This window comes from Chionomys nivalis, chromosome 11, assembly GCF_950005125.1.
Source record: "Chionomys nivalis chromosome 11, mChiNiv1.1, whole genome shotgun sequence".
NCBI classification, from domain to species: Eukaryota; Metazoa; Chordata; class Mammalia; order Rodentia; family Cricetidae; genus Chionomys; species Chionomys nivalis.
The window spans coordinates 41,066,644-41,078,407 of record NC_080096.1 but is presented as its reverse complement, the minus strand read 5'-3'; the positions used below and the strand labels follow the sequence as shown (position 1 = coordinate 41,078,407).

Sequence of the window (11,764 nt, the reverse complement as noted above, 5' to 3'; positions counted from 1 at the left end):
TGGCGGCCAGGAGTGAGCGCTCTCAGCCAGCTTGCCCTGTGGGCAGCTAAAGCCACCTACTCCTGGAAAACAAAAGCCTGTGTCAAACACACTTCAGTCCTGCCAGAGCACGGGGAAGCTGGGAATTTTGATATGCCAGCTTCCACCCAGGAGGGCAGCTCCTGCAGGGGTGGTGACCCTGGGATTTCCGGGACTTCCCTGGCAGTCAGACAAGCCTGTGAGAGGTGGGATTCCTATAGGATTCCTGACTTTCTTAACACCCAAGCTCACTGGTCACCTCAGGCAAAATATTTAAATAAACTTCCCAGTTTTCTTGCTTACAAAGAAGGATTACAAAGCTGTCCACCTTCTCTATGGTGTCAGTGACTGCCAGTAATAGAATAGCTGGAAAAAAAATATTTTTTTAAAATATACTCATTTTATAAGGTGTTTTTTTAAAAAAAGTCTTATTACAGTTATTTTCTAACTTTTAATAAAGATTTACTTTTTAGGGCTGGAGAGATGGCTCAGAGGTTAAAAGCATTGCCTGCTCTTCCAAAGGTCCTGAGTTCAATTCCCAACAACCACATGGTGGCTCTCAACCATCTGTAATGAGGTCTGGTGCCCTCTTCTGGCCTGCAGGCATACACACAGATAGAATATTGTATATATAATAAATAAATAAAATATTTAAAAAATATTTTTTATTTCATATGAGTCCTAGGACCTACACAAAAGTTGGATGATATAATGTGTGGTTCTAACCCCAACGGGCAGGGGAGGGGGGGTTCCCTAGCCATTGCAGTTGGTGGTTTAAATTTCCAGTTTGCAGCCCTGTTTCTAGTCTATGGAAAGTTCATGGGACGGACAGATCCTATTTCCTGCTGCCTTGCTAAATTAACTGTCAGGGCAGTTGGAAGAGTCAGTGGGTCAGGTTTTGCATAGAGGATTTTGTGATCTCTGTGAATAGACAGTTTCTCTTCTCCCACAACTGTCGAGACAGAATCTGCTCTGAAGAAAGTGTCTAATGTGTTTTATTACGTGAGTTCTGTGGCTGAGTCCATCGGGTCCCAGCACCCCCTTCTCTAGGGACAGCCCTCTCCCCCACCCCACCGCACACTTACTGATGGAGTGAGGGAAGCCACTCAGGATGTTGTCACTCACCCCCACACCCACCTGTGCGCCCACAGTGCTGACTCTGGGGGCAGAGGCTCCCTCACTTGTTGGACACCGCTTGGAAGTCAGTAGCCTCCTTCTTGCATGAGGCCCTACTGAGCTTCCAGAAGCATTCCTACCATGAAAATGGGGTGTTCCTGAAGGGGCCTAGAGGGCTGCATTGCAAATGCTCCTGTCTCTCCCTCTCTGGAACAACAGTGAACCTGGTACACGCTCTGTTTACAGCAGAAGGGTTTCCAGGGAGTCACCCACATTCCCCTTTTCCACCCACCTGCAGCCTGGCCCCCAAATTCATGTCACCAGCTGAAGGGATAACTTAGGACAATGCATCTCTTGTAATAAGATTACCCTCCCCCTCCCCGCTGTCCCAGCAGACATTGCGGCAAAGATGGCCCTCCTGGTCTCTCCCCTCTCTTCAAGACCCCTGCTTCGTTTTCCATCCTCCCATCCCAAGATTTCTCTTCCAGCCTTGGGCCCTCTGGTCACATCAGGCTGTCCTTCTTCTGTGGCTTTAAGGAGTAGGATCCGAATTGTAATCCACAGTTGGAGGGCACTTGCCCTTCATAAAAGGTGTGATCCGTTCCCTGTAAAAAGAGAGAGAAATATGGGCCCGATCCCTTCCCTGGAGGGGGCCTACAGGAGATAGTCAGCTGTGCTTCACAGGGACATCTACACGGACTGAGAGGCCAGGACTCATGACCTCCAGAAAGGACCCCTTTCTAAGGGAGGAATCTCTACCCTTATACATTTCATCAGTTAGAATGTCTTTTATGAGCTCCAAGGGGAAACACATGAAGACTGGCAGAGAGTGACTGAGGAAAACACCCAATGAGGCCTCTACACACATATAAACACATGTGCATGCGCGCACGCACACACATTTTATACACATGCAAAAGGGGCACAGAAAGAAAAACCAGTAAGCTGGACGAGGTGGCACGTGCTGTCAGGAGCCGTGTCCCCCCAAATTATTATAGGAAGCACCACCGTGAGGAGTTTTTGCAGAGGGCTTCACTTTCCAATTGTATTGAGAATAGTCTTATTGACCAAGCCTATCTCACACCCAAATTAACTGTTAATAGAGAGTTATCTGCTAGCGGAACCTGCCTCACATTCCAAACTATCTAGACAACTAGGTGTGTCACCTTGTGACTTCCCGACCAAGGAATCTTGACCCGACCCATCGTAACCTCTCGGACTAAGTGACGGGCGTGGACCACGTGGCAGCCCCCCAAGCTCCCCATTCAGGGGCTATATAAGCTGTAACCATGACTCTAATAAACGGAGGCTTTGACAAATAAGCTTAGCCTCCTTCCTGCTTATCAGCCTATGCCTTTCAGGTGGTGCCTCTCCGTGACCCTGGAATAACTGGCCAGCCAGGCGGGTTACAAACCCTAGACAGAGTGACCCGTCGAGGCGGCTACTCCGTACTTGGGATGAAGAGGTAGGAAGGTCAGGAAATCAAGGCCAACCTCAGTTACACAGTTAACCTGAGGCCAGTCTGAGCTCAGTGAGACCCTATCTAAAAATGAAAGAAAAGAAAATCGGCCACTTACCTATAGTGGCTCACGTCTGGAATCTCAGTACTTGGGAAGCTGAGGTAAAGGGGATTACTATCACTTTGAGGTCAGCCTGGGCTACACAGTGAGTTTCAGGACAGCCTGGGCTACAGAGTGAGTCCTCTCAAAATCAAACAAACAAAACCATAGCACCTGGAAGAATACACAACCCTGCCCTAAGAGGGAAACTGAGGGCTAGAGAGAGGTAGGTAAGCTAGCACGAGGTCATATAAAGCCAGGATCAGGGCCAGGACTCAGGCCCAGCATCCCCAAGCTTCCAATCTCAGTCCCATGTTCCTTCCACCATTTAGATACTGAGCCAGGAGTCGAACACCCTGCCCCTGCTCAGGTCCAGATCTCCACCCTGCAAGCAACTTGGAAACGGTTTCCTTATAGGAACGCCTAGCTACCTGTGACCAATAGCAGCTAGCAGCCATTGTGACATGCGTCACACTCTCAGCTACTGCCTGTTTTCCCTACTAAACAGGCGAGGTCTCCATGGAGACAGGGCTGTGGTTGTTACATGCTTTTGTTCCTTACCCTTGATCATGACCTGGAGCTGAGTGGATACACCACAGATATTAGTCAAAGGATGAAGGAGGGAGAGGAGGCTCACCAGAGTAAGGGGCCTCTCCTGCCCCCGGTGGGTCTGTGTCTAACGTCTCTGCACCCCTGCCTATAGCCTCACCTCTCATCTAGACTTGGAGGCAGAATCGTTGTCTCTGTCCGTCCCCACTCCATCTACCCACCTAAAACACAAGTGTTACTTCCCATTAAAACCCTTCTGAGCACCTGGGAGAAAATATTTACTCGTCTTTGTAAATTCTGACTTCTAAGAAAGTACTGATGCCAATAATATTTAGAGAATTCTCTAAATGTGGGGGCCGGAAAGATGGCTCAGCTGCTGAGTGCAGAGGATCCTCATTTAGTTCCCAGCATGCACATGGGAAGGCTCACAATCACGAATAACTCCAGCTTCCCAGTGGTCTGAAGCCTCCAGCCCCTATGGGCACCTGCCTTCGTGTGCACACCTGCACTAATGATGTGCACACACCCATGGACACATAGGTAAAAATCAAAAATAAAGACAGAGACTTCTCCAGACTTTGTAAAAATGTAAGCAGCCTGCTCTTTAAAACAAACGAAAAGCTTTGAAAATACTTCAGCGAAGAAGTGAAAAATAAAAATTCAACATCCTGTCATGGAGAGATGCGAATCCGAACTCTGTTGACAAAAATTCAAAATGCGATATGAACACTGATGTGGTGGGGCTGGGCTGTAACTCAGGAGTGGAGAGCTTGTCTGGCATACACAAGTCACGGGTGTCGACCCCTAGCACCGTCATACAAAATTGAAGCCCGAGTGTGAGGCAAGTAAATCCTCCCACATTGCTGGTGAAATACAAAAAGTACAGCACCCCAAAATACTTAGAGGCTTTCTTAGACTGCTATATGTGCGCTTACCAAATGATCTAGAAAATCTCATTCTGGGCTAGTTACTATAAAGAAGTGAAAACCTGGCTATCCAGAAAACTGTATAAGCTCTTTAAGGCAGCTTTCATAAAGATTGAGATGTGAACAAAAGGCAGAAATCCACACTCTGGATACATTTCAGCATCAAAGGAACAAGCTTCCTCTACAACATGGGTAACTTCAAGATCACTGTGTAACATGACAGGGAAAGAGGCATCCGTGCATGGCCGGTTCTGTTTGGGAACAGCAAGCATATTAGTCACTGGCATGGACATAGCGCATTGATGCAGGCAGCATGGAGGAACTTCCTGGCTTGTGGTTTCTCAGCTATATGTATCTGTCAAACTCAGAAACCAGGAGCTGAGGAGACGGCTCAGTGAGCAAAGTGCCTGCCATTGTATCCATGATGACTTAGGTGTGACCGCCAGCACCCACATAAGAAGGGAAGAGTGTAGCATGCCCTTGTAACCTCAACACTGCAGAGAGGGAGACAAGAAATCTCTGGGGCTTGCTAGCCAATCAGCCTAGCCAAGAGGATAAGCTCCAGACCAATGACAGATCCCATCCCCCCAAATAAGCAGGACAATCCTGAGAGATGACACCTGCAGTTATGTTATAGCACAAACACATTTTTTAAATTCGGGGCTAGAGGATGGTTGTCTTAGTTAGGGTTTCTATTGCTGCGAGGAGACACCATGACCACAACTCTCATAAAGGAAAACATTTAATTGGGGCTGATTTAGGGTTTCAGAGGTTTAGTCATTATTGTTACGGCGGGAAGCTCTACATAGTGAGTTTGGGTTAACCTAGGCTACATGGCGAGACCTTATATGAAAAAATAAATAAATAGAGGTAAATAAAAAATATAAATAAATAAATAAGTAAATAAATAAATCTGATTTGTATGAAAATGCGTGACTTCTCACAGAACGAAGTCCAAGTATCTTAGCTCCATGCCCAAGGGTTTCTTGTGCCCGGGTCTCACTGTTTGTTACTCACACGCAGCATACACCATTTCCAGGGATTCTCTCTGGGCTCAGATTAGGATTGAAGGGTTTCCTAGAACCCCACTTTCTGACCCAAACACCCAACACTCTCACCAAACAGTATATGAGAATGTCCAGGAATTTCAGGAAGGTAAGCATGGGGGGATCAGCGTTCATCTCTCTCTGCTTCCTGGTTGGGGACACAGTGTGACCAGGCACCTCACACTCCCACTGCCACAGAAGAGCTGTGGCACCATCTTGTCATACGGGGGACTATGCCCACCAACTCCAAGCCACAAGAAACCCTTCCTCCGTGAAGTCACTTCTGCCAGGCATCTTCTTATGGCAATGAGAAAAGTAACTATATAAACACATATACATTTAAAAACCACTGTGTATACTGCAAACATGTTCCAAGAATGTAATAATTTATTATTACTATGAGCAATTTGAGATTTTTAGGTAAAGAATGGCATTTTAAGCTAAAATTCTGAAAGAATACCTCAAGTGTTTTGGCAGAAGTGTATTAATGCTGCCATTTCCTCTAAATTTATCAAAAATAAAAGATGTTTAAGAGGGACCGAAGAGAAGGCTCAGTGGTTCAAAACATGTACATTATTACAGAGGAGTTGAGGTTAGCTCCCAGCACCCACATCCAGTGGCTCATAACCACTGTTAACTCCAGTTGCAGGAGCTCTAATGCCCTCTTCTGGTCCCTCCATGCACTGCACCCATGTGCACATACCCACATAAAATACACAGACACACAATTTAAAGTTTTTATATTTTAAAGATGTCTAATAGACAGAGTGATAGAAGATCCGTCATTGAGCATGAAAACATTAGTAATGTGGTCATTTTGTATAATAATAATGTTGAATATAAAGGATATGTAGATGCTGTGTCATATGTCAAAGGCAAACTTCCCCAAGTCACTTGTCTAATTCCACCACGTGAGCACTAAGGATCGAACTCAGGTCACCAGGATTGGCATCAAGTGCTTGTCCCCCACAAGCCATCTCACTAGCCCATAGTAGCAAATCTAAATGATGTGGGTGTAGAGGTGTACAGTATAAAATCAACTTTCCTACAATGTTCAATTTTTTCATAATAAAATGTCACGCAAAAAAATGTAAATTTCTGCCAAATAAAACCAGAAGCTTCTCAAGTATTCCTTTTGTGCATTATCAAGACGCTGGCCCATTTCATTAATGAATGTGTTGGCTTATCACTTAACAAGTGTTCATGTGTTTTCTCCTCTGGGTATCAGCGAGACGCTGGAGCCTGGGAACAGAGACACTCTGTTTAGTCTCACTGTGGGCATGTGAGGAAGTCACAGTACCACGGGGACGCATGCGCCACCCTGGGATGTGCAAGAGGCTGAAAATAAAGAGACATTGTCCAGAAAACCAGGGAAGCTTTTGTATTTACACAGTGTTATGGCTGATACATAGGCGTGTCCCAGATAAGCACTAAACAGCCGTGTACAGTCAATGGCTTTAGGATTAGGCCAGTAAGGGAGATGCCAGGCTGGCGTTGTTCCGCATGGCCAGAGTTTCTTTTTTGTTTTATTTTTGTTTGTTTTTGAGACAGTGTCTTACTATGCAGCCTTATATGGCCTGACGCTTGGTATGTAGACCAGGCTGGCCTCAAATTTAGAGACCCACCTTCCCAGTGCTGGGATTGAAGGTGTGCACCATTATACCAGAGCTTTAAAATCCTAGTTAAGGGCTGGGTGTGGTGTCGCATGTCTTTAATTCCAGCCCTTGAGGCAGATGTGGGTGGATATCTATAAGTCTGAAGTCAGCCTGGTCTACATACCATAGTTAGTTCCAAGCCAGTCAGGGCTACATGGAAAGATTCTGTCTCAAAACCAGAAATGTTGTGGGGTATCGAAGAGACAAGACTATTCGGGCACAGGTTCAAGTCCAGGGAGAGTCTGTATTAACCAGTCATTGACCACAGACTGGGTGCTCAGGACCCAAGTACAATCCCGAACCTTTCTCAGGGTGAACTCTGAGAAGCACAAAAATCCCATCCTGGGCTGACACACCTCAGTTGGTAAGCATCATTACCCAGAAACAGAACTATAGAAACCTTTTTTGTTATATTGCAAGGTCAGTACATTTAGGAACTTTCCCAGAACTGTGGACTTTGGTAGACTTGGTCTTTGCTATTGTTTTTGCAGGTGGTGCTGCCTACACATTGGGTTTCAAGGCCTAAATGGTACTTCCATCGTGAAGTCACTTATACTAAGGTCTGGAGGCCTATAACAAAACAAAATGTCTTAGTCAAAAGATTCAAAAAGGTAGCCAGAAGGAGGTCTGCTGTGGAGGTAACACACTTATGAAGGACCTACTATACACACAGTAGAACGAAAAGCACTCTTTCCCAGGCAGGTTGCCTGATTGAAAGCCTGAGGCCCAGTGGTTCCCGCCCAAGAAGAAGCAGGTGACCGTGAAAGAGATAATGGCCTCCCACATTCTGCTCCTCTCTCACACATGCTCTCCCTCACCCGGGTTAGAGACAGTGTACTGGGAAAGGACATATCTCCCACCGTGGCCCAGGAAGAGACAATAATGAACAAGGTCAGAGTCAGAGGCACACATTCTGTTCCCTGCATTGTCTCTGCTCCGGCGGTACTTGGCAGATCCCTTCATGAGCCTCGTCAAACCGTGCTTACTTGAGCTAAAAGATGAGAAAATGCAGGCCAGCCACTTCGACAGCAACCTCTGCTATCTGTGACCTTCCACATTTCACAATCACAAGCACACAGGACCACAGCCACCACCCTGGAACAGTGGCAGGCATCAACATAGAAGGGTGGTAAGAAGGTGAGAACCCTTTCCCCTCCAGTCTCTATTCATTTTCACTGCTTTATTCCTGCTGTTGATTTTTAAATTTAAAAAAAAAATGTGTGTGTGCATGTGTGTGTGTGCATGTATGTGTGTGCATGTGTGTGTGCATGTGTGTGTGCATGTGTGTGTGCATGTGTGTGTGTGCATGTACATGGATATGGCTGCATGTTGAGGCCAGATCCCCTGGAACTGGGGTTAGAGAAGATTGTGAGCCACTCTACATGGGTGCTGGGGACTAAACCCCCGTCCTCTGCAAGAGCAGCAAGGGTTCCTAACTACTAAAACCATCTCTTCAACACACTTTCTTTAGGGATTTATTTTGTTGTTTAAATCAAATGTAAATGTGTGTTTGTGTGGGAGTGTATGCACCTGTGGGTGCAGATGCCCAAGGCGTCCAGAAGAGGGCTTCAGGTCCCCTGGAGTTGCAGACAGTTGTAAACCACCCAATGTGGCGGCTGGGAACCAAACCTGGGTCCTCTGCAGTTATACCTGCTCTTAGGGGCAGAGCCCTCCCTCCAGTCTCTACCCCTCCCACTGCTTACTGGAAGCAGCCACAGCTGAGGATCTTCCTGGACCAGGTGCTTCGACTGACTGTATTTCACAGGCTTATAGTTACAGTTTTCGTTGGAATTATTTTCTAACCAGTTCAAAACTTGATTATTCTCTTAGACATAAGAGCTGTTTAGAGGTTTGCTTGTCTGTTTGTTTTTAAACAGGGTCCACCTATGCAGTCCCTGGCTGACCTGAAACTTTCTCTGTAGTCCAGGCTGGCCTTGAGTGTATAGAGATCTAACTGCCTCTTCTGGGATTAGAAACACACCCAGCCAGAAGATGACTTTCTTGATAAGCACAAGTCAAGGGATAGGAGAAGGCAGGGGAAGGATGGTAGCCTGGGTAATAGCACATATGTGTGAAGTCCCATAACTAAGGCCATTGTTTGTTCACTAATGGAAAGTGTAATTTAAAAAGAAGTGTGCTTTCCAACTCCCACGTTCTGGTTTGGGGAACTGTCCTTTTGGTATTAAGTTCTTGCTTTATCATATTATGTTTAGTAAAATGCACATACATTTTTCTACGAATGACATTTTAGCTTAAACCCTTTTGAGATTTTCCTAGACAGTTATTATAAATGCCTCTTAAGTGTCTGAAATAACAGGGTAAAATTTGTCTATCTGAAGCTTCCAAATATTGCCCATTATAATGTGGGACTTGATCACCTATTTGAGGTATGTGAAGGTTCGTCATTATTCTAACTTCTTCATGGATTTTATGTTTATCATGACCAAATATTCATCTTCTAGTGGCATGTGGTGGCACACTCAAGGAATCTCAGTCCTTGGGAGGTTAAAGTGGAAGGATTGTGAGTTATGGGCCAGCCTGGGCTACATAGGTTACATAGCAAGAACTTGTCAAACAAACAAAGCAAAAATATTTATCTTTGTTCTGATTAATATTTTGCCTTCAGTTCCTCTTTGCTTGGTATTTGAATATTGTGTTGTCTTTTGCTGTTGGTTACATTAGTTTGGTACAGCGTAGCCTGATCAATTTTTTATGCACTCTCCCATTCTTGAGCTCTTTGTACTAATTCACTCTTTGTCTGACTAGAGAGGAGCCCCCAGTAGTCTTTTCAGACAAGACATGTTTGAAATACATCTTCAATCCTCATGCAGCTCTCATTTGTCTTATCTGAATACAAATCATATTTTGACTAAAAGAAGATGCTACAACCCAATTTTTTCTCTTGAGAAAAAAAAATTTTTTTCTACCATGTATATTTCAGAAAAGAAACCTAAAACATGCCTGACTACTTTGATTAGGTTTAAAATTAGCTACCTTTGGCCAGTGAGATGGGCCACTTTCTCTTAAGCATGAGGATCTGAATTCAATCCCATGGACCCACATGGTAAGAGAGACCTGAAATTGTCCTTGACTTCCATATAAGGGTTTTGACACTTGCACACATGGCTGTCCATGTGCACACATGCACACACACACATACATACATGCACACATGCACACACACAGAATCAATTGAAAATTTAAATGAAGGAAGTTTTTTTTTTAAAGGCAACAATAAAGGAAATGCCAAAAAAAAAAAAAAAAAGTCTTTAAAAATATGTTCTTTTGCCAGGAGGTAGTGGCACACACCTTTAATTCCAGCACTTGGGAGGCAGAGGCAAGTGAATTCGAGGCCAGCCTGGTCTATAGAGCAAGTTCCAGGATAGCTAGGGCTACAAAGAAAAGCCTTTTTAAAAAAAATACTGTCTTTTTAGATATGATACTAATAAGATGTTACCTTTGAAATTCAGAAATTGTATCATACTTCACATGAGATAAATGGATACATGTGGTGGTTTGAATGATAATAGCCCTTGTTGAAACTGTTTGGGAAGGATTAAGAGGTGTGGCCTAGCTGGAGGAGGTATGTACTGGGTGTGGACTTTGAGGTTTCAAAAGCCCACACCATCCTCAGCTCTCTGCTTCATCCTTGTAGATAAGATGGGAGCTCTCCACTTCTGCTCCAGAGTCATGCCTACCTCCCTGCTGCCATGCCCCCCACTATGATGGTCATGGACTCTAAGCTCTGGAACTGTGAGCCCCCACATTAGATGCTTTCTTTTATAAATTGCCTTGGTCCCGGTATTTTGTCACAGCAGTAGAAAAGTAACTGAGACAATATATTAGCCTCGTTCTCTCCTAAAATTTCACTAAACTAAAAGTAAATAAATAAGAGTCTTACAGCTAATGCTGGCCAGAGAACTGAAGTATGCTTTTTCGTGTAACACTGGGCTTCCCTCCTTTCTAGCCATGCAGCTCACCTGCATGCCAGCTTAACTCAAATGACATGGCATTTTCTCTCCCACTTAAACTCCCACCTGTGAGTCTATAATAAACTTTTCTCCAAAAATAAAACAAAACTCTTAAAGCATAGACCCACGCGAACAAATGGATGGAAGAATCAATATGCAAAAGAGTATTTCATACGTAGAAATGGGGGTGGAAGAGTGGTAAGGGAGACGATCCAAGAATCTAAGCCCCAAGTCAGCAGAGGGAAAAGCTAAGAAATTTCCTACTCAAAAAGACTAAAGAGTTGGCAGCATCAGGCACCACTAGAAATGGGACTGAAGTTGAACGCAAACGGGAATACAGAGGGAAAGCCTGAGTAGTGTCAGTTTGTTACCCCACTCTCAGCAGCCAGGTAGGTGCCTTGGAGAATGTTTAACACTGTAGTTTTAGTTGTAAATGTTTTATATAGTTACTTTTCTCATTGCTGATTCTGGAGGCCCAGCTATGGAGCATTTAAGTGGGGTTTGTGAACAGAGTGCTACAACTTGCTTAATGGCAACATAGACCCACTGTGTGCCTAAAGTGGGGCTGTGATCATGACTTGCACTAAACATACCTCTGCTCCACCATGCTGAACTGAGTGGGGCAAGCAGGCAGTGCTGTATTTCCCCTAGTGATGGTGCCACTTAAGTTCATAAGAAGGGATTACTTAACATTTTGAGAAGCACTTCTGGTCAGAAAAGGTTTACAGATTCACAATAAGGACAGATTCAGACACAAAAGACCTCTAAATGGATCACAGTATGTTTAAAAAAAATGTATGTAGGCTTGGGAGAGAGAAGAAAAAGAGTATAGAGAGTTATAAAAAGGAATAAATGGTTTAAAAACAAACAGTCATAGACTAAAGGAGTAAAAAGTAATAGACTAAGAAAAGCCATGTAAAGATG

The 11,764-nt window shown here is 44.6% G+C and overlaps 1 protein-coding gene across 1 annotated transcript in view; it reads right to left on the bottom strand.

The window, feature by feature from the left end:
• Positions 1-1,666: 1,666 nt before the first annotated feature.
• The window catches only part of Cimap2 (ciliary microtubule associated protein 2), a 31,064-nt gene continuing 20,966 nt past the window's right edge, over positions 1,667-11,764 (bottom strand). The window contains exon 10 of the mRNA XM_057785485.1: positions 1,667-1,739. Coding sequence (XP_057641468.1) covers positions 1,667-1,739 — 73 coding nt within the window. The remainder of the gene's footprint in view (positions 1,740-11,764) is intronic.